The sequence below is a fragment of the Dipodomys spectabilis genome, unplaced genomic scaffold (assembly GCF_019054845.1).
Source record: "Dipodomys spectabilis isolate Male_0828 unplaced genomic scaffold, ASM1905484v1 ptg000017l, whole genome shotgun sequence".
Classification (NCBI taxonomy): Eukaryota; Metazoa; Chordata; class Mammalia; order Rodentia; family Heteromyidae; genus Dipodomys; species Dipodomys spectabilis.
Genome location: NW_024870694.1, coordinates 7,285,614 through 7,311,605, shown reverse-complemented (window position 1 = coordinate 7,311,605; position 25,992 = coordinate 7,285,614). Strand labels below are relative to the sequence as shown.

The following is a 25,992-nucleotide window of genomic DNA, read 5'->3' as shown; positions in this document are numbered from 1 at the left end:
CCTTTTATGATTATTATCTTTTAAAAATTGTTATTGTGGGCTGGTAAGTTGGCTCAGTGGTAGAGTGCTTGCCTCGCATGCATGAGGCCCTGGGTTTGATTCCTCAGCACCGCATAAGCAGAAAAAAGCCACCACACAAGCAGAAAAAAAGCTGGAAGTGGCGCTCTGGCTCAAGTGGTAGGGAGCTAGCCTTGAGCTGAAGAGCTGAGGGACAGCATGACAGACAAAAAACAATGTTATTGTACAGAGGGGCTATGAGGACTATGATTACTATCTTTAAGTAATTGTACAAAAGGATTTTAATTCAACAAATCAGTTTATGAATACATCTTGGTCAGTGTCACCTTTCCCATTGTTTTCCATCTTTCCCATACTTTTTTTGTGTGTGTGCAAGTATGAGGGCCTAGGCATTGTCCTTGAGCTTTTTGGCTCAAGGCTAGTGTGTTCTGCCACTTGAACCACAGGCTACACGTGTGTGTGTGTGTGTGTGTGTGTGTGTGTGTGTGTGTGTGTGGTTAATTGTAGATAAGAGTCTCACAGACTTTTCTGCCTGGGCTGTCTTCAAACTGCAATCCTCAGATTTCAGTTTCTTCAGTAGCCTAGGATGACAGGCCTGAGCCACTAGTGCCCTGCTGCTGCTGCTGCTGCTGCTGCTGCTGCTGCTGCTGCTGCTGCTCCTCCTCCTCCTCCTCCTCTTCCTCCTCCTCCTCCTTCTCCTCCTCCTCCTCCTCCTCCTCCTCCTCCTCCTCCTCCTCCTCCTCCTCCTCCTCCTCCTCCTCCTCCTCCTCCTCCTCCTCCTCCTCCTCCTCTTCCTCCTCCTCCTCTTCCTCCTCCTCCTCCACCACCATCACCACCTCCTCCTCCTTTTTTCTTTTCTTACCTAAGGGGAATCTTGAGATTCCCCTTATATGGGTATCTGCTGTTATTGTCAGGATACCACAGGCGAAAACCATACACTAGCAGCTGGCGCCAGTGACTGCAACTAAGACCATTGCCCTACACGGAGGCTATGCAGAGCTGGTGATATGGTGGGTCTTATTGACCCAGAACCTATTTTTCTGTATTGGAATGGTATAAATAGGAACCATAGGTATCAACAAGCAAGCTGGGCCTTTGTCCCATTGCAGTTGAGAGTCCCTTAGCTTGAGTGCACAATCCTTCCTGTTTGCTGCTTTTCTTTCTCTGCAGCATGGCTTGGGGGCTGGGCCATGCCAGGTCTCTGCCCTGTCTGCAGAAGCTTCATCCCCTCATCTGGCCCAAACTCCCCATGGCTAAGGCATTTCCAGAGGCCATTCTCTAGCCATCCCCTTTAGGGAAGACATAAAAGCCCACTTCAAAGGTCTTTCTTTTCCTCTGAGGAGTCCTTTTCTCTTGTGGCATTTGTGAAGGTAGCTAAGTGATGTGTGTGTGGAAGCCAAGAACAAAAGCACTGTTGTCCCAGGAGTGTCCCCTCTGGCCCAGGTCTTCTGCTAGCCTACAGCTTGCCAGCAATGCTGGACATCCAGGCTACTCTCCTCCACCACAACCCAGTGGGATGGCAGGTGTACTGTTCTCTGGATAGTAATGGGCAAGAAAGGTCACTTCTCTAGTGCCTCCTGTGATTTGCCTTCAGAAGGAGAACCAGGAAGAGGGGTTAAGAATCCAGTCCTCCTGAATACATATCTTACTCTCATTCTCAGAATGGCTGGCTGGACTCCTGATATGTGTCTTTTTATCCATGTGGGCCTTCAAATCCATTTTCAGTCCTCTCAGTGACTTATCAAATCTTGAGTAACAATGTGGAGTGATAGATAACCAGGATATGATCTTAAATTGATTCTCCCAGCTTAAATGGATAGTTCCTGTGAACAGCTCTATTAGGGAAGACATTGGTTAGGGGTCACCTGGGTTTCCTCCTGCTTCCATGTGGGCTGCTATTCCCTCTACAAAGGTGGCCATGGGTGGAAGGGCAAGAGTAGACCGTCATGGCTGTGTGACCCTTTCTCGGAGAACTGTGGAAAGGTCTGAGCTGTGGGCTTCAGGGAAATGGAACAGTCTTGGGTTCCACATCCAGGGGCCCTTGGAGCCATGAGGATGGACTTGAGACCTATAGTCTGTGTCCTGGGCAGATCATGGGGATCAGAGAGCTCAGCACTACCTCTGGACATGCTCTTCCTCATCCTCTCTCCTCCCTCAGCTCCCTGTTCATGCTGAGTTTCTACCTGACCTGTTTCTTGCTGCTGACCTTGGTGATGTTTGTGTCCATGATCTACTCCTGCGTGAAGGTGAGTCCCCCGACCTGAGCCAGCCAGCCCACCGTAGAGGCCACTCCGAGGACTTGAGCATCATGCTTAGCCCAGGCAGGGAGGTTTGGGGTTGTATGAGGCTGGGTCACACCTTTCTTGATCAGTATTGGCAGCAAGCCTTGTTCCCATCAGTCACCTTGGTCAGCCCGGGTAAACCTACAATAAGAAGATGCTGGCATTATTTACCATAGCTAAGACATGGAACCAACCCAGATGCCCATCAGTAGATGAATGGATCAAGAAGATGTGGTATATATACACAATGGAATTCTATGTCTCCATCAGAAAGAATGACATTTCCCCATTTGTTAGGAAATGGAAAGGCTTGGAAAAAATTATATTAAGTGAAGTAAGCCAGGCCCAAAGAAACATAGGTCCCATGGTTTCCCTTATTTGCAATATCTAGTATAGGTATGAGTCAAGCGGAAAAAGTCAAATAATGTGATGTTAGGAAAACGAAACCTCAAATATGTATTTTAATGTTTTTGTTTCTTTCATGCATGTGTTTCTAACGCATTTATAAGATTATCTCTTTGTTGCTTTGTATGTCCCTCCCCCACAGTGTAACCCCCGCTTTCACTATATTTGATGTCAGTATAACATGTGGAGGAGATGGGGACAAACAAGTCGTTTAAGGATTCAGGTGGACCTGTTGCAACAATGAGAAGTACAAAATGTCATGTCAAAACCAGCTTTACAATGTCGGGGGGGGGGGGAGGGGGGGTATGATTGGGTGGGAGGGAGGGGGGAGGCTGGGAAGGGAGGTGAAGGGTAAACAAAGGAGGAGGCTGCAATGCTTGGTAAGAAATGTATGCATTATCCTGCCCATGTAATTGTAACCCCTCTGTACAGTATGTTCTCAAATAAAATAAAATTAAATTAAAAAAAAAAAAAAAAAAAAAAAAAAAAGAAGATGCTGGCATCTATCCCTCAGGTATCAGGTGGGACAATGGGAGTGCCAGAGCCTGGCACAGCACAGTAGTCAGGGAACATCTGCTGAACGCCTGAGTGTGGAGGAGGCCTCTCATGGTCTCCAGTGGCCCCCAAAATTCTGGAGGGAAACTCAGAGATTAGGGATTGGGGACCATCACACAGATAAGAAAGGTGGCCCTCGAAAGGCCCAGAGTTTCAGAGCCACTAGGTAACAGCTCAGGCTGGCAGCAGGTGTCCAGGACTAGGAACCTGGCTCCTATTTTATCTTGTTTCTCACACTTCTCTTGAGTATGCTGTGTCCCAGTCCTGGCTATGTCTCTTGATGGGACTTGCTCCAAGGCCATTTTGTCTGTCATAGATAACTCTCAGGCTCCCATCTTCCTCATCCACCAAGCCTTTCCCTTGCTTCCTTCACCAGGTGGTCAAGGACTTTCTCTCCAGCCTCCAAAGCCCTTCATTAGTCTTGTAAACGATGGTCAAGATCTTGGTGGACTGGTGGTCATATCTGGGAGGAATCTTAGAAATCATGTGGTCTGGCTCAGCCTGACCGGAGCAGGTACATAGGTGGATGCTCAGAGAGCGGCAGGGTCAAGCCTATGAGAAGCATGGCAACTTGTTTCCAAGGTCACAGGGAGAGTCTTGGTCCCTGTTCCTGCACATATCTGTGCAGGGTCATGGGCCTAATGTTCTATGCTCGGTCACCGATCCTTTGGTCTTGCTGAGGTGTTGTTTTTGTTGGGTTTTATTTATTTGTTTGTTGAGATAGGGTTTCATTTCACGATGTAGCAAGGCTGGCCTCAAATTCTCTATCTTCCTGCTTCAGCCTCCAGAGTGCTGGTATTACAGGCATGAGTCATCATGTCCAGCATATTCTTACGATTCTTAAGGTCGCCAGCCTGTTGTTTTTTTTTTTTCTAGCAGACAGTTCACTTTTTATATCCCATAGCTATAAAAGGAGATTGGATAGTTAGAATAGCTCTTTTAAAATGCAGATGCTAGGCTGGGAGAGATAGCTCAGTAGTAGAGTACTTACCTAGCATGCATAAGGTCCTAGATTCATTACCAACACTGGAAAGGGGAGAAAAAAGAAACTATCTTCCTAATTAACTTTTCTGTTGCATTTAACAGCTGTCAAACCACTTTCAAACATCATCTCATTATCGAGTCTTAGTATGCACTTTGGGAAATAGACATTTCCTATTTATTCGTAAGGTCACAGAAGCAGTTACTAATGTCCATAGCATTATACAACTAGTAAGAGGCTGGACAGGGCTTTTTTAAAAATAATAAACTCTGCTGGGCTCTGGAGGCTCACACCTGTAATGCTCGCAGCTTAGGAGGCTGAGATGGAGAGGATTTCTGTTCAAGGCAAGCCTGGGGAAAAAGTTCACAAGACTCCATCTCAGCAGAGTGAGGCTGGATGCAGATGTGGTGATGCATCCATCTGTTGTCCAGCAACTATGGGAAGCCTAACGTAGGTGGCGCACAGACCAGGCATATGCCCATTTGGGGAATCAAGGCCCTAGCCTAAAAATAACCAGCAAGAATCAGGGCTGGAGGTATGCTCAGCCTGGCAAGAGCAAGGCCCTGAGTTCAAATTTTGGTACTGCTCCCCCCCCCCCCACAAAAAAAAAGGATTAAAAAGGATAAATAAAGATAAAAGCTTTATTGAGATTAAAAACCATATATTGTAAAATTCACCTTTATAAATGTAGATGACCTTGTAACTCTCAGGTCTTCAATGTATTCACAAATTTGTACAATTATCACTACTGTCTAATTCTAGAATATTGTCATCATTCTTAAAGAAAGTCCATATTGGGACTGGGAAGGTGGCTCAGTGGTAGAGCACTTGCCTTGCATGCATGAGGCCCTGGGTTCGATTCCTCAGCACCACATAAACAAAAAGAAAAAAGCCGGAAATGGCGCTGTGGCTCAAGTGGTAGAGCGCTAGCTTTGAGCTGAAGAGCTGAGGGACAGCGCCCAGGCCCAGAGTTCAGGCCCCACGACTGAACCAAAAAAAAAGAAAGAAAGAAAGTCCATATTCATTGACAGTCTATCCTTATTTTCTGCTTGTCTCAGCCCCTGGTAACCTTAATCTACTTGGTCTGTATGAATTAGCATGCCCTCAACAGTTTATATAAATGGAATCATACCATATGTGGCCTTTTTAAGACAGGTTTTTTTCCTCCTAGCATAATAGTTTCAAGATTCATCCACATTGTGGCATATAATAGCACTTCATTCCTTTACATGGCTCAATAATATTCCATTGTGTGTCTGTATTACATTTTGCTTATCCCTTTATCAATTGAAAGGCATTTGAGCATTTTCCATTTCAACTTAGTATGAATAATGCTGCCATGAGCATCTATACAAGTAACCTGCTTTTGATTATTTTGAGTATATACTGTAGGTAGAATTGCTGTATTTTCTGGTAATTCTGTGCTTAAGTTCTTATGTCATGATATTATCTTCCACAGCAGTAAACTTATTTTACATTCCCACCAGCAGTTCACAAGGGTTATAATGTCTCCTCATCCTTACAAATATTTTGCTTTCATGAAATTATTATTTGCTGCACAGAATTTTTTATTTTGATGATGTTCACTTCATAGTTTTTCTTTTCTTGCCCATGCTTCTGAAGTCATCTCTAAGAAATCATTGCCCAATCCATACTCACAAAGATCTACTTGTGTATTTTCATCTAAATGTTCACAGTTCTATTTAGCATTTACATTTGAATCTCTGATCCATTTTGAGTTCATTTTTGTTTATGGTGTGAGGTTGGGACTCAACTTTGTTCTTTTCCATGAAGATTTCCTTTTGCTTTATTAGCACCATTTGTTGTAAAGATGATTTTCCCCCCCCACTGTCAAATCGTCAGTGGTACCCTTGTCAAGAATCTTATCAGCTTCTGGACTCTTTCTCCAGCTTATCTCTGTGTCTGTTAGTCAAGATTTTAATGTAAGCTTAGATTTGAAAAATCACAACGATCCTTCCTCCTGCCACAAAAGAAGGTTCAAGAAGGATGTCTCATTATCCCAAAGGGATACCCCAAGATAACCCTCCTGACCAGCAGCGGAGTGTCAGCAGTGATTAGTGGTTGAGGCTGGAACCTCCTAGGCCCAGAGGAGTTGAGGAAGGCCTTGGGAGCTGAGCTGGAGATGAGCGGCTCCAAGGAGCTCCTCTATAGCCCTCTGTGAGATCTTCACTAAACACTGTTCCATGTCTGTCTTCTCCTCCCTCCCCCTTCCCAGCTCTTCCCCACCCCACTGCAGACCCTCTCCAGGAAGATCGTACGCTCCAAGATGAACAGCACCCTGGTTGGCGTGTTCACCATCACGCTCGTGTTCCTTTCAGCGTTTGTCAACATGGTGGGTAGCTCCATGTCCTCACCAGTTATATCTCAATGAACTCTGCAGCCAACACACCCTGGCTGGGAGAGTGCTTCCCTGGAAAGTCCTTTTCATGTTCCACCTCATATTTGGGATCAATTGTGACTCTTAAATTATTATTTCATGAGAGCTTGTTTGTTAGTGCACATAGTGGGACTCAAACTCAAGACCTCAGGCACTTACTGGCTTTTTCAGTCAAGGCTGATACTCTACCACTCTGCTTCCACTCCTGGATTTTTGCTGATTAATTGGGGTCTTATAGACTTTTCTGTCCTGGCTGGCTTTGAACTGAGATCATCAGACCTCTGCCTCCTGAGTAGCTTGGATTACAGGCTTGAGACCCACACTGCTCAGCTTCTTGAGAGCTTTTACTTCCTCACTCTCAAGGCTGAGAGAACACAGGGAGATAGCCAAGGTAGTCCCATCTCAGGGATGGAAGGCACATCCCATGCCCAGACCCCATCCAGTGTACTAGCAAGCTGTGCCCATCCTCAGACTCTTCCTCTTTTGTTCCTGATACATGTGCAGTTGCACTGAGTCAGAAGGCATCCTGGCATCCACCTGCTGCCCTGTGGGGTGGGCAGCCCTGGCCTGGCCCCCAGGGGCTGACATCAGCCCTTGTGCCTTCTTCCCTGCCGCAGTTCATGTGTAACTCCAAGGACCTGGTGGGCTGCCTGGCCCAGGAGCACAACATCACCAAGAGTCAGGTCAACGCATGCCATGTGGTGGAGTCGGTCTTCAACTACAGCCTGGGTGATGAGCAGGGCTTCTGTAGGAGCCGCTGGCCCAACTGCAATTTTCCCGAGGTATGTGGGGTGGGGGGGTTGGGGGGGGAAGGAGGGAGGGCATTCAGGGCTGGAACAGGAGTGGAGGCAGGCCCTCCTGCCCTTCTCACCCTGCCCAGCTGCTCAGCAAAGTCAGGGCCACCAGTTCAGTGTGGGCTAGAGACATCCCCCCCCCCCGGCCCCCAGCCTGTGTCACACCTCATGTAGAGCCCAGGGACCACCTCCTCAGCCTCACTGTATGGGTTGTATGGTGTTTACCAAGGCCCAGACGCACTGCTGCATCCATTCAGCAATGCTCATGACAACCCAATGACTGTGGTTGTACTTTGTTCCTTTATGGAGCTAAAGCACCTGTCCCCCAGGTTAGTAACTTGCCTGAAGTTGCACAGCTGGTAAGCCATAGAGCTCCAGGGGTTCACTCTCCTCCCTTGAGAGCCACACTTTTAGACTCCTGCCTCAGGGGAGGCCACCTGAGCCCCCGCTGCAGGGCTGGTGAGCAGAGGAGAGCAGAGGAAACCCAGTCCCCAGCCAGAACTACTATAAACCGCGCCTGTTCCCCAGCCCCTAGCTTTCAGAGTGTTTAACCAGTTCATATGGCCATCCTCTTCTAGAACACTGCAAGGATTTTTTTTTTCTTTTTTGGTTGTACTGGGGTTTAAACTCAGCACCTTGTGCTTCTTAGGCAAGTACTCAGCCATTTGAGCCAGACTTCCATCCTTATTGTTTTTTCTTTAGATTATATTTTAAGTCGGATCTTGAATTTTTGCCCCAACTGTCCTGGACTGTGATTCTTCTGTCTATGGCCTCCCACATAGGTGGAATGATGGGCATGTGCTGCCATACCCAGCCTGTTTGTGGAGAGGGCATCTCATTAACTTCTTGCTTGGGCTTCCCTTGAGCTGATCTCCCTCTGTGTAGGTGGGATTGCAGATATGAACCACTACCCCTGGCTCCCAAAAGAAATTTTGTATCTACAGGCATCTAGATTCAAAAAGCAATGCCACACTGTACTCCTTTGTACAACTACTTAACAAGAACAATAATAATAAACGCAATGCCAAGAATCCTCGTTGAGAACGGCACAAGAAGCACCTATAATACCAGCAGCTAGGTGAGGCTTCTAGCTGTCATCCACCATGATAGTCAGTGCTTCTCCTCCTCTCCACAAGGTGCTCACTCGAGCCCTGAGTGGTGATGGCCCTTCTGCCCTTGTCTGGGTCTGGTTCCCTGAGGACCCCTGACTCACACACACCACAGCTCAGAACTGAAGGGAGGGATGGTGGAAGCCGTCATGTCACTGGCCTCCCTTCCTCACCCTGAGAAGGAACTCGACCATTTCACTGCTGTGTGGACAAAGCCAGGAAAGCCCAGAGGCAGGGCTCAGCTACATCCACCCAGGCGCTCCTCCCTCTCTGCAGCCATGCAGCAGGGCAGTCATGCAGCCAGCTTCCTCTGGCTTCCCATTTTTCCAGCTGTGGACTCGGAGCTGCAGATCAGAGCCGGAAGACTGTGCTTCCCCACAGTTACTGAGAGGGCCAGGCACAGTGCCAAGAGCTTCACCTCATGTAATGGGTGCAGGGAGCTCCCAAGATAGGAAGCTTTGCCTATGTAGAAGCTGGGCTCAGAGAGATTGATTAATCAGTCTGAGGTCATGGTCAGACTGTAGTGGATCAGGAGTGGACAGATCAGTCTGGCCTGGAACCCTGCTTTCACATGACTATGACCCCTCACTGGCCCACTGAGGCCCAGCAGAAACATTCCCAAACCACCCTTCACCTAGGGTCAGCTTCCACTGGAGGCTGGGGTGGGTGGGGTTGGGACTGTGGGGCAGGGCCCGGTTGGAGAGTTGATGCATGGACCGCCACCGTCTCTCCTCAGTACTTCACCTACAGCGTGCTGCTTACCCTGCTGGCCTGCTCCGTGTTCCTGCAGATCAGCTGCATCGGGAAGCTGGTGCTCATGCTGGCCATAGAGCTCATCTACGTGCTTGTCGTAGAGGTCCCTGGTGTCACACTCTTCGACAATGCTGACCTGCTGGTTACCGCCAATGCCATGTAGGTGGTCCCTCCCAAACCCAACCCTGAGCCTGGGCACTGCAGGCAAGCAGAGAAAGCAGGGGCCTGGAGCCCTGGTTGCGCAGTACAACTTTAAGGGAAGCGTCTTGCTTCTCCTCTGCCCTGGCTACCTGAGGCAGAGCAGGACAGGGTCTTGTCCTTCCCGCTTTTCTCATTCCCACGCTGAGACAGCCAGCACCCCTCCTTCCTGCCTTTGGCTGGCTACAGGCCTCAGTGAATTGTTCCCCACTGTTCAGGGGCAGCCTCTGCCAGGCTGAGGAAAGGAAGGGATCATCCATCTATCCATTTGATCGTGAATTCAGTTACTTATGGAGGGCCTACCATGTGCAAGCACTGAGTGCTGAGGAATAAATAAATAACCCAACAGAATGTTGGTAGTTGTGGGGACAGGTAACCGAAAGAGGGAGGAAGAGAGGGAAGAGGGAAGGGGAAGGAGGAGAGGAAGGCTTAGGCCCTTTCTACACATGGAGCCAGTCTGGGGCCAGAATCCCGGCCTCTCTTTCCTGCCTCTCCTCCTTCCCCTCCCACAACTGAGGACAGTAGTGGAGTCAAGGGCAGTGCTGTGTGTGAGTGAAGGGCAGTGTTGCTCAGTAGACAAAATGTGCAAGCCCTATGTGTACTTTAAAATTATCTAGCAGCTATCATTAAAAAGGCAGAAGGTGTGATTTGGGATTGAGCCATGTACATGTTAGGCAAGTGCTCTACTGTGGAGCTCCGTTCTCAGCCTCAACGTGCCATTAATTTTAATAATACTTATTCATCCAAAATATGGTCATTTAAACATAATCAATTAAAAATTAGTATAGCAAGTGCTCTACTGTGGAGCTCCGTTCTCAGCCCCAACGTGCCATTAATTTTAATAATACTTATTCATCCAAAATATGGTCATTTAAACATAATCAATTAAAAATTAGTATACTTTATCTTTCTCTACACTGTCCACAACCTGGTGCATTTACACACAGTGCACCTTTTAACTTGCACTAGCCATGTTTCAAGGCTCAGTAGCCATCTGTGGCCAGCAGCTCACATGTCCCATGGGACAGTGCGGGCGTCAGGTTCCACTGGACAGCAGCTCAGGGATGGGGGAAGGATGGACAAGTATCCACCCACATGAGTGAAAAGTGAGGACAGCTGGACAGACAGGGTCCAGGTAAGAGCTGGGTGAGTATAGTCAAGATGAGCAAATGCTAGCTTGCTACATTCCCTGTTGAGAATGTGTTTAGATACCAATGCTGGTGGGCGCTGGATGGCAGGGCCCAGAGCCACAGTAGTAAGGGCTGCAGAGCGAGGCATGGGGGTGAGTGGGCTTGGTGGCTAATTTACACACAAAAAAGTGGCCTCAACAATCTTCCCCCAACCTGTATTCACAGAGACTCTAGCAACAACAACGGGACCTCCCAGTGGTGAGTGAACACTCCTTCTTTGACCGGGCCCCTCCCTGCCCTTGGTACAGAGGGGACAAAGAAGGCCACTGCTGTCTGGGTGGGGAGGGGCTTTGGGACTAGGTGGGACAGGGAAAGAAGAGGCTGAGGAGGAGGATCTCCCTTGCCAGGGTGATCTGTAGACTCAAAAGGACCTCAGACCCATCTCCAGAGCTACTGTAGAACCCTTATGAAGAGCCTTTGTCAGTGTTCAGAGGACTTTAAGCCAGTTGGGGAAAGCCTCCTGCTTGTCCAGTATCTCACTGGCATCCTGTATTCAGTAACCCAACCCTTGTCATTACCTGGAAACTAAGGGTTTTGTCCCATTGTACAGATAAGGAAACCTAAGTGCAGAGTGGTGAACAGACTTGTCCAAGGTTGTCCAGAGATGGGAGCGGTGTAGCCTGCTGGGTACCCTTTTTCTGCACTCATCCACTGAGAAGGACCTGGGGTATACAGGACTGGCTTCATCTCTCCAGCGGATCAGAGGGGAACACTGAGTTGGGGAGGGAGGGCACCAGGAGAGGCGTAGTGGCTGTGAAGCTACAGGAGGGCTTCCTAGAGGAGGCAACACCTCAGGCAACTTGAGCAGGACGCAGAGGAAAAAAGGAGAAAGGGCCTGGGGCAGGAGCCTAGAGCCTGCTGTAAGGTACCTGGGTGGACTCAGGTTGTGAACTTCGCCCCACAGCCCTGAGCATGCAACCAAGGTGGCGCTGAAGGTGGTGACGCCCATCATCATCTCAGTGTTCGTGCTGGCCCTGTACCTGCACGCTCAGCAGGTAGAGTCCACCGCCCGCCTAGACTTCCTCTGGAAACTGCAGGTGAGTGGCTCTGGGCGGCAGCCAGGCAGGCAGGTACCCAGGCTTCACAGCCCTTAGGAATGAATGAAGAGTCCAGGGAGCCCGCATGTGGACACTGGCCCAGCCCCTTGTCCTGCGCTGACAAACTGTTCTGCTCAGGCCCAGAAGCAAAATCCTGGAGCACCAGATACACCCACTTAGGCTGTACTAGACCCTAAGGAGCCCAGGTAGACTTTGGGCACAGCAGTGGCAACTAGCATTTCTGTGTGTGTCCACAGGCAGATACAGATAGGCATGGCAGTCCTTGTTGGTGGTGGGCAGTAAGCAGGGACAAGGAAGAGTAGCAGGAGGGTGGTAGGGGCTGGCAGGAGAGGCTGGCCAGGGCTTGATGTGACCAGAGTCTTCCTGCAGAGGAGAAAGGACCAAAGAGCACCAAAGGCATGGACAGGAAGCCCAACCAGGTGGCAAGAAGCCAAGGTGGTGGATTTGATCAGAGGCTGGGTGCATGGGGCAGGCTAGAATGTAGCCAGCACCAGACCTGTCTACCTGGAGGAAAGGCAGGGGCTCCCAGCAGCACCATGGCCCCTTCGTTTCTGCTGGACCACCTCAGAGGGCCAGGAGAAGAGTGCAAAGGGCACTCACAGGAGAAGGCTTCCAGGGGCACTGCCTCAGACCTGCAAGTCTGGCCTCTCTCAGGGCTTCGCCAAAGCCTGGCCTTCTTGCCTATCCAGGCACAGCCCCAGACCGTATCAGTTCAGGGCAGGTTACTTAGATCTCCTCCATCAGATGATTTTCAATCCAGAGCCTCTGGTTTCTTTCTGACCTTCTCCATCTGTGCTCACCAATGCCACCCCGGCAGTGAGGAATCTGCCACCCTCTGTCTTTCTTAGACTGATTCATTTGCACCAGCAGCACGAGTCCTTGAGCCCCCGCACTCCTCCTTCTCTTCCCTACCTTCCCTGTCCCCCTCAGCCCGCTGTTCCCTTGCATGCTGGCCACCATTCTGGTCACTTTGCTTCATCAGCTGTGAGGCCTCTAGAGGGCCTGCAAGGGGAAACACTGGCCCCGGTGCCCTCCACCTCTACCATTAGCCTGTGGCAGCCCCTTTCCCCTGAAGCTGCCCAGCAAACTCATGATACTGGCTGGTCCTTCTGTCACCCATGCTTCTCCTGGGCTTTTGGGATCCTGGAGAATAACATCTAGCAAATAGCAACAGGCAGAAAGTTGAAAGCAGGTCTCTGATTCAGAGAGAGATGGTCAGGGCACCCCAGCAGTCCCTTTGCTGTTGACCTGTGTATGTCCTGTCAGAAGGGTGTGTGCTGTCAGAGGTCAGTCCCATGTTCTTGGCACCAGGAACACAGCCTTCCCCTCAGTGCTCCTTCCCCTGTGACCCTGCGTCCCTTTTCTGCTCCCTGCTGGGCAGATTAAAGGAACCAAATTGCTTCATGGCCTCCTTGGGTCCAAGGCGCATGGCCTGAGCAAACAGTGAGAACAGGACAGTCAGCAGGCCTTCCATGGGTCAGCCTGCGAGGAGAAATACAGAATTCCCACTCCAGCCTCCTTACCAAGGCCACATTCCAGAGCCAGGTGCAAGTGGTTCTCAATCATGGAGAAGGATGTGGTCACAAGAGCATAGGTCACCAGGGCTGGAAAGCAGGATGCATGCCACTGGATTCCTTTGGCATCTGAGGATAGCTGGGCTAGGGAAGGCAGGACCCACTGGGGTGCAGGTCATTCCTCAGGAATGACCCCCCAATCTCAATGGCATACTTCCCTGGCTCCAGAGTCCAGCCAGATATAGACAGTATGATCAGGAGATCTTCTTAGCTCAGGGGCAGAGCCACCAAGCTCTCCTCCCCTGGCCCCTGACCCCATAATCCTGGGAAGATGCTAGCTCTTTCTTGTGAATGCTACCACCCCAGGGAAAATCAGAGCTCTGAGGAGCTGTCTTGGCCTCTGGTTGCAGTCCAATGGAAAGCATCTCTCATTAGGAATGTCCCAAGAAGGCCAATTAGATCTTTCCAGTGGCCCTACTAGAGATCCTTTCCCTGTTTCACCAACACAGCCACCCGCAGCCAGGGACCCCTTTGTCTGCCATCAAGGGCAAGGAAGCCAGCTGACTTGCTCTAAGCCTTCATCCCATGGACACTCTGGTGCAGAAGTGCTCTCTGCTTTGAACTCATCTGGTGCACTCCTTTGCTCCTGACTGAAGGCTCTGCACTTTTTTTCCTTCACCTGGGGGTGAATGACTCACGAAATCCAGTTGTGCAGCTCCAGCACCTACTCTGGGAGGAGGGAGAAGCAAAAATCAATGGTGATGGCTTCTTCCCACCCTAACTGGCACCTGCTCTCCTGTCTGTTGCCAGTGCCTGTTCTGGAGGGAGTCCGCTCCCCCAGGAACCAGAGATGGGCAGACCTCTGAGCTGTTTTCCCGCAGGGTCATCAAAGAAGCCTTGGTCAAACTGCTTTTCTGATCACATTTCCTAGCATAAGAAGAAAACGAAAGGCCAAGAGCCCGTCAGTAGCCCGAGAGCCCTTGCAGATGAGGGTGTGGACCATTGCTTTCCCCTGCCAGCTACTTCTAGTCTTGAGCAAACATGGTCCTTTCAGCCTCTCCACTCACACTCACATCTCTGCCTCTCATGTGTTATTTGGCAAGAAGCAGCAGGGAGAGTTAGATGCTTGCTAGTATCGAACCCCCCATTCCTACTGCCACAGTCAAAGCCATGCTCTTTAGACAACACATAAAATAGAGACTGTTTATAGGCAGGGACAGGAGGGGGAAACAGGGAAAGCCAAGGAAGGAGTGACAATATCCAAAAAAAAAAAAAGAAATTTACTCATTACTCAACTTATGAAATGGTAACCCCTCTGTACCACACCTTAATAATATCAGTAAAATTATATTTCAAAAATAGGGCTGGGTGCTGGTGGTTCGTCTATAATCATAGCTACTCAGGATGCTGATATCTGAGGATTGTGGTTCAAAATCATACTGGAGAAGAAAGTCTGTGAGATTCTTTCTCCTACCAACAACCAAAAAAGCTAGAAGTAGAGCTGTGGCTCTTGTGGTAGTGTGCTAGCTTGGGCACTTTGCTGAAACCTTCTGCTGGCATTAGTATGACTCATACTCTGTGTGTGTGTTTGTGTCTTGAATTCAGGGCCTGGGTGTGTGTGTGTGTGTGTGTGTGTGTGTGCGTGTCTTGAATTCAGGGCCTGGGTGCTATCCCTGAGCATTTTTTCTTAAGGCTAGTACTCTACCACTTGAATCATAACTCCACTTCTCACTTTTTAGTGGTTAATTGGAGATAAGTATCTCATGGACTTTCCTGCCTGGAATGGCTTCAAGCCTCAGTCCTCAGATCTCAGCCACTGGCATGCTGCTTTCAGTAGGACTGCTGCTCAGACCCCTCTTGCCGGTTCCTTTCTCCACAGGCCACAGAGGAGAAAGAGGAGATGGAGGAGCTGCAGGCCTACAACCGGAGGCTGCTGCACAACATTCTGCCCAAGGACGTGGCCGCCCACTTCCTGGCCCGTGAGAGGCGCAACGATGAGCTCTACTATCAGTCCTGCGAGTGTGTGGCCGTCATGTTTGCCTCCATCGCCAACTTCTCCGAGTTCTATGTGGAGCTTGAAGCCAACAACGAGGGTGTCGAGTGCTTGAGGCTGCTCAATGAGATCATTGCAGACTTTGATGAGGTGCTGGGCAAAGGGTGGCAGTGTGGTGTGGGCGGGGGCGCCCCATGGGTTCCCAGCTCCCCTTCCCAATGGTGCTGATGGCAAACAACCTGGCAGTCTCCTGGGCATTGTCCTAGGCACCTGGCACTTGGTATAGAGGAGACCAAACATATCTTACGTGAGGTCAGGCCCTGTGAGAGGCCCAGCTAGGCTTTTAGTTCAGGCTGTTTAAATTTGAACCTTCATGGTCCCGGCACGTGGATAGTCCAGTGTCTATGCCCAGGGCTTTGCGAGAGTGAGTAGATGGAGGAGCCTCAAGTGAGAGGAGAAGGCAGGCAGAAATGTTAGGTGGCAGAAACAAGCCATTGCTTCCTTTGCTTCTTGTGTTGAGTAGCCAGTGTGTGCAGACCAGGGCAGTCTGGGTCCTCTATTGAATGCAAGCAGCACAAGCTCAGTGGAGATACGTATGGGCCATGGGCACGAGGGGAGCTGGACTGGGGATGGTGGAGGTATCCCTCAGATCCCTGAGGCAGCTCAGTGACTGTGGTTGACTAGAAGCAGCTAGGGTACTGCCGGCAGGGCTGTCTCTCTGGACCAAGATGGTGAAGGTTTCTGAGAATGAGGCCTGCAAGCCACTGAATGGGAAAAAAGCTATCTAGTCCCTGGGAGTGGAGGGAAGGCCTGGTGGTGACCATATCCTCAGGGTTCTTGGTGTGGCGTGGACACGTAGGCCACCTGTACAGTAGGTGAAAGTGCAGTTCTACTGTGCCACTGAGCCGAGGCCCGAGTCAGTGCCCCCACTGGGTGAACAGGGGACACAGAAAACCATGCTGCTACAGTTCCCAGAAATCCTCCGCCCTTCCCTGCAGACCTCAGTGCCTCAGGCTTGGGGATGACCCAGGTTTGGCCTTCTTCTGTCCAGATCATCAGTGAGGACCGGTTCAAGCAGCTGGAAAAGATCAAGACCATCGGCAGCACTTATATGGCCGCCTCAGGCCTCAACGACTCCACCTATGACAAGGTGGGCAAGACCCACATCAAAGCCCTGGCGGACTTCGCCATGAGGCTGATGGACCAAATGAAGTACATCAACGAGCACTCCTTCAACAACTTCCAGATGAAGATCGGTGAGAGGGCCTTGGGACCGGCGAGGGAGGGCTGGTGTGGGCTCTGCCACCATCCTGCATCTGCTGTTGCCATTCAGCAGCAGGTGCGGTGGCAGCAGATGGTGATGTGGTAGTGTGTTTTCCTGCCCAGAAGCAGAGGGAGCACACAGAGGTCACTCAGCACTGACATTGCCCAGGCATGTTAGGCTGCAGGTGATACAGACTGACACTTCTGAGTTCCTGCCTTGCCTGTGTGTGTTGGGAAGACTAGGTTGGAAAGGCTTTGTTGGGATGCTCTGTGCTGGTAATCAGAGACTTCTGGTGGCTCTGGGCAGAGGGCACTGCCATTTACTTGCAACACTGATGTAATTGGTAGTATTGTTTTAGTTAGAAGTATTTGAAGTTCAGGAAAAATAAGCAATGGTATATGTATAAACATTTTATCAGTCATTGCATTTACAAAGTTATAAAAAATAATGAACACATCCTCTACAAAATTATTAGCAAAAGAAGAGTAAAGTGAATTTTTTAAAAGCCTAAACATGAGAAGAATCAGGTAATATTGATAAGAAATTGATTATATTTCAACTTTTTAAAGAAAGAGTAGGGCTTGGACATAGCTCAGTGGCAAAGCGCTGTCTAGAAAATGCAATGTCCTGGGTTTGGTCCCCAGTACCAAAAAAGAAAAGACAAAAAGTACAGTTTTAAAAAAACAGAGTAATCTTTTAAAAAAAAAAAAAAAGTGCATTGGGAGGTAGTTGTTGAGTTCTAGGTCCTGTGAACTAGGGGAGGGGAAGGGAAAGCCTATGAGCTTTTTGCTGCCGTTGCTGCACTCCACCTTTGCCAAATGCCTTGCCCTTTTTGCATGGTTTCAACAGAACTTTGTGGACATGCTGGTGTGTCCAGAGGCAGTGATGGGGTTACCAGAGAGGAAGGAGTGAGTTCCAGCAGAGGCCTTGGGTTGCTGTCAAAATAGGGACGGGAGGATTGCTGGAGCCTGGGTGTTTGAGTCAAGCCTGATGCAGCACAGTGAGACTGCCCTCATCTCAAAAACAAAAAAAAAAGGTTTTTAAAAGCAACAACAAAAATACTTGGACACAGATATAGGTATTACTCTGTTTATGCTTTGTTTTTAATACCAAATTTGACAACTTCAAGTCCACAGAGTGCACAGCACAGTAGTGAAAACCCATGAGTGAAAACCCATGTACTTACCTGTACCTTCCATCAGTGATTTCGGAGTCACCACTCTGAACACATCGTGTAAGGTGCAATGTATTTCTGAAGCTCACTTATCTTCTCTTGCCTGACAGAGTACAAGTCATTCTTGTAATGGAAACTTTATCGAGTGTTAGTCTCTCTTCTTGAGGTCTGTGAAGGTAGAAAATACTTTCTGAAAGCAGATCTTTTTCTTCAAGTTTCATGCATTATCAACTTCCTGGGTATATCTCAAGTCTTAAATGATTCAGATTTCAACTATTTTATGGCAGCAGCAATTCACCAAAAAAATGGCATTTCAGTTCTCAATACCAGCACACTAAACTGAAAAATGCTGAGTTATAAAAAACAAATATTGTGATCATTTATATCAAGAGACATTTTTGTTCTGTCAGAAGTTGGACTGTACTGACCAATCTGCTTGTCTTGTCCTCTGAGCACAGTGCTTTGTGGACCTGACCAAAGTGCTACTTGTCACTGGTACTACAAAGGCCAGGCAAAGACCATTGGAGTCTGGCTAGAACTGACATGCAGTCTGAGTCTGTGTTAATTTCACCCTTGGGGCCATATAAGGTTGCTTTCTACCCAGCTTATTTTTGTAAACTTCCTTAGCAACTTTATTGGACTTATTTCCAGTCCAATAAAATTGGATAATCTACCAAGAGTTAACTAAGGATCCTTGAAAAGCAGACCCATTAATACAGATTTGGGAACATTTTTCAGAATAGCCAGAAGCCATCAGGACTTGGTGTGGCCAGTGAGGTAGACAGTTGTAATAGCACATGGGGTAAAAAGCTGCATATGGTGTGACAGAACTGAGAGAGAGAAGAACTGGGCAGAGAACTGGGGTAGGAACCAATTCCTAAGAAAGAGAATAGCAGAGACCCACAGGAGTGATTAAGACAGAAGGAGTGAATTCTGTATGTAGAGTCTGAGTTAATTTTACAGGCACCAAGAGGGAAGATTAAGAAAAGGCAATTGGGTTATGCAGGAAGCCACCAGAGGCCTTGAAGAGAGCATGCATGGCAATGGACTTGCCAGGGCTGAGCATGGGTGGGTTAACCACCCATGTACAGGAGTGATGGAGGGTATACCAGGTCCCTTGTCTCAATTAGCAAGGCCCCTGGTTATCTTCTAGTAAGGGGTCAGAGAACCTAGATTGTGCAGAGGTGATGCTAACAAGGATGAGCCCCACAAGCATCTCTGTTAACCTCATGAGTGTGGCTGACTTGTGTCTCCACAGGACTCAATATTGGCCCTGTAGTGGCCGGGGTGATTGGGGCTCGCAAGCCTCAGTATGACATCTGGGGCAATACGGTGAATGTGGCCAGCCGCATGGACAGCACTGGTGTGCCTGACCGCATCCAGGTGAGTGCACGAGGGGTCTTCATGGCAGACCACTCATAAGTCCCAGTCAGAATTTCTCTCAAAATCCAAGGGTCATGGAAAAATTGGCACTAGTTCTGGAAGCTTGGAGAACTCAATTGTTTGCAGCTCTCAGTACCTTGGACAGATCTTTACAGGGTCTATGCAGAGCCCTCTGCTGGGCACAGAAGGAACTGGGTAGGTGAAGGTAGGCAGTGCTGCTACTGGCATGCTAAGGCTGCTGTAGGGAGCCATGGCACCCCAGGTCCAGACACACAGGACTTAAGACACCTGCTCACAGTTCTCTGGGCCTGGTTCATGAGTGCTGTACCCTCATCCATCAGGCCCAGCTGTCAAGGGACCAGCCAGAGGCCCAGACCCTTCGTTTCCTCTCTCCATCCCTGCAAACTGGTGTTCAGATTCCCAAGCCTGTAGCACTCCAGCAGCTCTTCTTCACTTTCCTCAGGACAACTTGTTCTAGTCTGACCCAAAGGCCCTTCTATTTTTTTTATTAAGTGATTACATAAATTTCACAGTATTGCAGGATAGTGATACTTATAACCTTCATGAGGTGCATTGTCATTATCATGATCTATAAAGCTTTATGGTCTCCACAAATTTTGACCCTACAGCTATTTCTTCCAAATCAGGTGATGTGTACATTTCTTTCCTCTTGCTTAGTGTAAGCTGTTCCCTCTTTGTCAGATCTCAGCCTCCTGAGTACTAGCATTATAGGTGTGAGTACTGGCACCCAGCTTAATTGTGTAATTATTAAGGCTTTCTGGTCACATTGATACTGCTGAAATAAATTACAGGACCTCCAAGCACAGCCCTGGTCATGTGGACCAGTTTGTGGATGCTGTATGAGGTGCCAGGAGACACGGCCTATTCCTACCTCCACTCCTGTGCTAGGGAAAGGCTGGGGTCCTGAGAGCAGTGGCGTGCAAAGCACCACCAACAGCCAGCCAGGTACCATAGCACCAGCTGCGGTACCATAGCACCAGCTGCACTAGGGCCTCTTCATGCAGAGAGCCCAGATCATAACAAAGCAGTCATCTTAGCAGCCCACCCATCACACCTACTTAGTTCCTGGTTCATGACAGCCAGTATGGGAAGCTGTGCATAGTTATAGCTGGCAGTCCTTGTGTCAGGAGAGTGTCCGCAGCATCCTGCGAGGCATTGGTCACCTGGCTTCCCTCTGTGCCCATTACAGCAGTATACCAATAAGGATCTAGTGAATTCTCTTCTTTGATCCCAAAGCTAAGGCAGAGACATGCACAAGATCTAGAAGAGTCCAGGCTGTGCCACATAAGCAAAGGCAAGTGAGGCCTATTTCCTGGGACAGGGGTGATAATAGTTCTTACCTCTGGAAAGATTAACAGTGGTTCCCAGATGTTTAAACATCTTTCTGGTCTGTAGTGGTAATGGAGTGATATTTCTATGAAAGACCCTCATTCTGCACTTGGTTATTGGTTGTGACCGACCGCTCTGAAAGCTCCTCTGCTGACATCCTGCACTGGACCCCTCCTTGCCTGTGCACAAGCAGTATGGACACTTGGAGTAGCTCTGAAGTAGTACATGGGAGGGGCTAAGAACCATAGCTGTTGTTATCCCATGACAAGCCCCTAGCAGTCTCCAGAGCCCCTCAGTGAGGGGCTGCCCCACACCTGTGTTGGGGAGGCAGACAGGTGGTGGGCCTTCAGAGGAACTTCTGCCCCCATAGCAGCTCATAGCCAGGGTCATCCGTGGCTTGTTCTCTTTTGCCTCCTCAGGTCACCACAGACATGTACCAAGTGCTGGCTGCCAACACGTACCAGCTGGAGTGCCGAGGCGTGGTCAAGGTCAAAGGCAAAGGCGAGATGATGACCTACTTTCTCAATGGAGGGCCCCCCCTCAGTTAGCAGCTGCCAGCCAGTGGTGCCAGCAGCCTGGCCTCCAGAGGGAAGGAAACCGCTTCTTATTGCACCACGTGGGCAGGTGGGGGAGCCAGACCCCAGCCACATAGCCATGCTGGTGAGATTTCCACTTACTCAGAAGCAGCCTCTGCCTTTGCTGGTGGGTGTGGCCTCCGGCCAGGGCCCTGGTGCCAGCGTCCTGCGAGCACCAAGCTGACCAAAGATGTTTCTGCACAAGACTCCGCTAGACTCCAGCTGAAATCTTGAGTTTTCTGACAGGTGCTGCCAATGCATGGTGGAGCGGAGGTGCCGCTGGAGCCTTCACTGGGGAGCTCAGTCTAGTGCGCAGTGGCAGGCCTGAGGGAAGGCCTCAGGGTGGGCAGGTAGGCTCAGCGCTAGCCCAGGGACCCTGAGGGTCTGCTTTTCCACGTGAGCCTTTAACTGTCAGACAAGGCTGCACCCTGGTTCCTGGCGGTGCTTTGGGGCAGGAGTGCTGGCTCTGGAAGGCATGGCCTTTGCTGTCCTCTGCCCACATCTCCACGCACACAGTGCCCTGTGAAGGGAATAGGACTGATCATGAAAGGGAGGCAAGAGGATAGCAGGTAGGGAGCAGTGGCTCTGAGAAAAAGAAAATATTTATTAGGTAAAACAAGTTTTCTGTGCCCTTCTTTAGACTATGCTAGTTGTATGCGTGTAAGAGACACACAAGCAAATGAAGATGTCACTGGGGAGGGAGGGTGGGTACCCCTACTTGTCTTTTTGTATTTTTTATTTTGTATTATTGAAAACCTTGGAGATCTAACAGATATACCAAAATCTATATTTTGTAAATTCTCTATATTAGAAAACAGCTGTGCACAGCGGGGCGTTTGTGCTCATTTGTACTGTACGGATGTCAGCGTGTGTTCTGCCGTGTGTCTGTGTGTTCGGGCTGTGGAACTGGTCTCCTGCAGCATATGTTCTCATCTCAGACTTGGCAGTTTGGGGTTTCCCCAGGTACCCTTTTGGGGTATCATACATTCAGATTAAGTAGGAAAATGCAGCGGCACATTACCCCATCTCTAATAAACACATACACACACATTCCAGTTACCCTGAGTTAGTGCAGGTGCAGTGAGAGGAAGACTGAGCTGCTTTCCCCTCCCCACTGACCAGGAAGCACCTCAGCCCACCGGCAGCCAGCCCATCACCACCCTTCTACTCTGTGCGCTGTCAGCATTTGCTGCCTCAACAGAGGCAGCCATGGCTGACTGAAGAGCTCAGGAACGGCCATGCCTCCCCTTCCACCCCACCTGAGGGCTTGAAGCCCACCCTGTATGATCTACTCAGCTGGCTGAGGCACAGGTCACCCTCCCTGGAGATGATTGCTGTACAGGCCTCGGGTTTGGGGAAGGAGGCAGCCTGGCCCTTTCAGCTGCAACCCAGAGTGGGTAGAGCCACTACCCGCTCTGATGTGAGGAAATGATGCGAGGAAAAACGATGCGAGGAAAAAGCTTGCATCATTTTGTCTAGTTTCTGATTTGGGGGGATGTGGAGGAAAGCCTTTTATAAAAAATAACTTCTGAGGATGCATTTCGGAAATGATATTCTATGATAGAGGCATAAACAGCATTCTTAGGGTCTAGGCCCAGGTATTTTCCTTGCTTCTCAGGGCAGAATTATTCTCCCCTCCAATAGGAGCTTGAAGGTGAAGTGGCATCTGTATGCCAGCTGCTGAAATGTTACTTTGATGTCTATCTGCACCACCCTACCCCATACTGTATTCCCACCCCAGTATGAACAGCTCTGAGGTAGTGTATGGATCCCAATCTGCCAAGCCTGAATGTGTCCTGTGCTTTTGCTGCTCTACCCTTTTGAGTTCTGTATTGCCCTCACCTCTGGTTCAGGGACTGCTTTCTTCCACCGTGTTGTTCTCAGTTCCTGCCCTCCATACGCCCACCAGTGTGGTGGGGTTTCCTTTTGCTTCCAGTCTGAGTACAGTGTGTGTGCTGAGTTCATGCCATGTCCCCGTATTGGTCACAGCCTCATGAGGCCCCTCCCCACCCCAGCAGTGACTGGTGACAGTGTGCAGTGCTAGCTCTTTGTTCCCTCTAAGGGGTGTGCACTCTTTTTATTCCTGCTCTTGCAAAAACGGATACGATTATGATTTCCCATGGAAATTGAAAAGTCTATTTAAATAATTTAACTATTAAACACTTTCACTGGTAATGTGTCCTGGTCTCATTTCTAGTTTGGGCCAAAGCCCAAGTTTTAAAACAAGGTGCACTAAAAGAAAGGCAAAACCACCATAGTAGAACACAGGCGAGTGAGAAGACCCAAGAGGATGGGAGGGGCTAGGCTGCCCACCTTCATGGCTAATGCCAGCTGTATGCCACACTGGGCTAGTACCAAACAAACATCCTCATGGCCACATTTCACTGATGAGGAAACAGACACAGACGGGTTGCACTATTTGCCTAAGGCCACATAACTGGCGATTAACACAAGATGTTTCAGAGCAGGTCTATCTGCTGGTGAAGCCCACGCCAGCGATCTCTTTCAACAGTTCCTGTCTGCTGTGTCCATCACATTCAGGGTTATAGTTGGGTTCAGAAATGAGGGGCTTGGGCAGATTTAAGTTTAATGTGGATATAAATGAAGGATTGTGGACCTGAACTCTGGGCATGGGTGCTGTCCCTTAGCTCTTCAGCTCAAGGCTAGCACTCTACCACTTGAGCCACAGCGCCACTTCTGGCTTTTTCTGCTAAGGAATTGAACCCAGGGCCTCCTGCATGCAAGGCAAACACTCCACCATGGAGCCACCTCCCCAGCCCACTCATGAGTCTTAACCATGGGTGTACCAGCATTTACTTAGCGGAGCAGGGCTCCATGTGCACAAAGGGAAAGAGCTGTTTTATATCTATCCCTAGAAAGCTAATTTATGAAGCTTATTGGGAAAGATGTTAGTGATACATGGGGTCAGTTTTGGACACCATTATGCCTGCTGATAGCAAAAACCAGGTATCAACTAACAGGCAAAGATTGGATTACAGTGTGAAGTTAGCATCAAATTAGGGGCAGGGAGGCACTGGTGTACAGAAGAAGCTGAAGCTAAACACTCACCAAGGAGCCACCATTGCTCTAAGACTTTGATAATGACAAATACAGTTATAGCTGGATACAGTTAAAGCTGGACAGCAGTAATACGTGCCTGTATCCTAGCCGCACAGGAAGCTGAGGGTGGGAAGTGTGAGGTTCAAGGTCAGCCCAGGCAGAAAAACCTGCAAGATTCTATCTCCAATAAATCAGCTAAAATAGGGTATAACTCAAGTGGTCTCAAAGCCCTGAGTTCAAACTCCAGTACTGCCAAAACAACAACAAAAACATTTATATAAACCTTCCCCAAAGCAAACACTTAATCAGGAGCCTCTGAGCTTCCCAAAGCCCAACAACGATGTGCAGTTCATGCTGCTGCCAAGTGGGAGTCGCACTGCCCTGGCATAGACAACGATGGCAGGAACAAACACAATTTGAAAATCACAGCTTTTGCCTAGCTCAACACAATACATAGAAGAGAGCAAATAATAGCTCACCTTCAAAACAAAGGGATCTGGGGAGACTGGGCCATGATGACCATGGCCCTTCCACATGACACCCCAGTCCCTTAGGACAAGTGTCTGGGGAGCTAGAGGGCTGGTGTTGAGTGTGGAATTATTTACTCATGGTTCTCTTTTGTTTGGGTGAACCTCACACACAGCACAGAACACTCTCCTTGGCCTCCCCAAGACCTGGAGGCAGTTGAGAGAGGCTGCTGCATGGATGCTTGGAGATAGGCACTTCTGTTCAGGGTGCCCATTTGGCCATTGGCAAGAACAGGGCTCACCACTTCTCAAGGTCCACAGAGTGAAGTGAGATCTAATCACTAAAAGACACGTGTCCTTCCAGACTTTCCGAAAACTCTGGGGTGGAAGGTTCTCCTTCCAGTCTGAGGGAAGATGATAATTTGCTGTCCTATTGTCCATTGCCCTTCCCACCTACACGATCTGCTTGAGAACTCACAACATGAACACGAGAACATGGCTGGTCTCCAACATGGCTGGTCTCCAAGATCTCTCCTACCTCTGGTATTCTCTGATCCTAAATACTCGTATAATTCTTTTTACAGTCTTGAAGTGCCAGACCACATTCATGGCACAAACCTAAACATAATCAGAGATCTAAGATTTTAGAGCCCAATGCACAAATATCTGGACAAGGGGATCTATAGGACTTTCACCTTCAAACCAGCCAGAAATTGCCTTGCTTTGTCTAAACAGCATCCAACAGTAGCTGTGTAGTAGCACAGCCAGGGGCTGGGAAGGGTCAGGTAGGAAATCTAGGTTTACAGAGCTACAGCGGGTCCATAGAGACAAGGAGAGGAGAGAACAATGATAGGGAAGGAACAGGGTTCCTTCAGGTTTGAGTTCAGGAGGCAGCTTCCCATCCCCACTGGATTCCCAGCCCACACCTTAGCTGCCTGTGTTGCCAGTGAGCAGAGCAGAGCCACCCCTGCACATGGTAAGGGCACGTCATCCCCAGCACCTTTCATAGTGTTTGTCTATTAGGCCCATGAATTTACAGAATCCTCTCTGGAGTCCATTAGAACACAATCAGTTTCAAAATCGGCCAATTTCTAATTTAGACCTGGCTGAAATCTGACATGTGTCAGCATTTCTGGATAATCACACTTTTTTCTAGTTTTGCAAAATTCGCTTCTCCACTGTTGCTCAGCCACAGTGGCACTCCTTCCTGGCTCATGGGACTTTTGTCCCCATAAAGGAATGCATCTTATTTCTGATTAATCCTTTTATAGCCATGCTCCATTTGTGCTGTTTAAGGCTGTCTTTGTCCTCACCTCCATAGTATTGTAGTTTGGAAGTTGAAGCTGGCTGCCAGCTTACCCCTCACCTCTATCAATGCACTAATTAACAGCAACCTTGACAGAGTGGTAGCTTCAGGGCAGCTGCCATCCAAAACTGATTGGTAGTTCCAAATAGTGTATTCAGAGTAAA

The 25,992-nt window shown here is 49.1% G+C and overlaps 1 protein-coding gene across 1 annotated transcript in view; it reads left to right on the top strand.

Annotated features, from left to right (window-relative positions):
* The window catches only part of Adcy5 (adenylate cyclase 5), a 143,045-nt gene extending 121,375 nt beyond the window's left edge, over positions 1-21,670 (top strand). The window contains exons 12-21 of the mRNA XM_042668520.1: positions 2,177-2,264; positions 6,479-6,595; positions 7,258-7,422; positions 9,280-9,455; positions 10,850-10,882; positions 11,589-11,721; positions 15,136-15,399; positions 16,301-16,505; positions 18,946-19,070; positions 20,840-21,670. Of these exons, the coding sequence (XP_042524454.1) occupies positions 2,177-2,264; positions 6,479-6,595; positions 7,258-7,422; positions 9,280-9,455; positions 10,850-10,882; positions 11,589-11,721; positions 15,136-15,399; positions 16,301-16,505; positions 18,946-19,070; positions 20,840-20,968 (1,435 nt within the window). The 3' untranslated portion in view covers positions 20,969-21,670. The remainder of the gene's footprint in view (positions 1-2,176; positions 2,265-6,478; positions 6,596-7,257; positions 7,423-9,279; positions 9,456-10,849; positions 10,883-11,588; positions 11,722-15,135; positions 15,400-16,300; positions 16,506-18,945; positions 19,071-20,839) is intronic.
* The last annotated feature ends 4,322 nt before the right edge of the window (positions 21,671-25,992 follow it).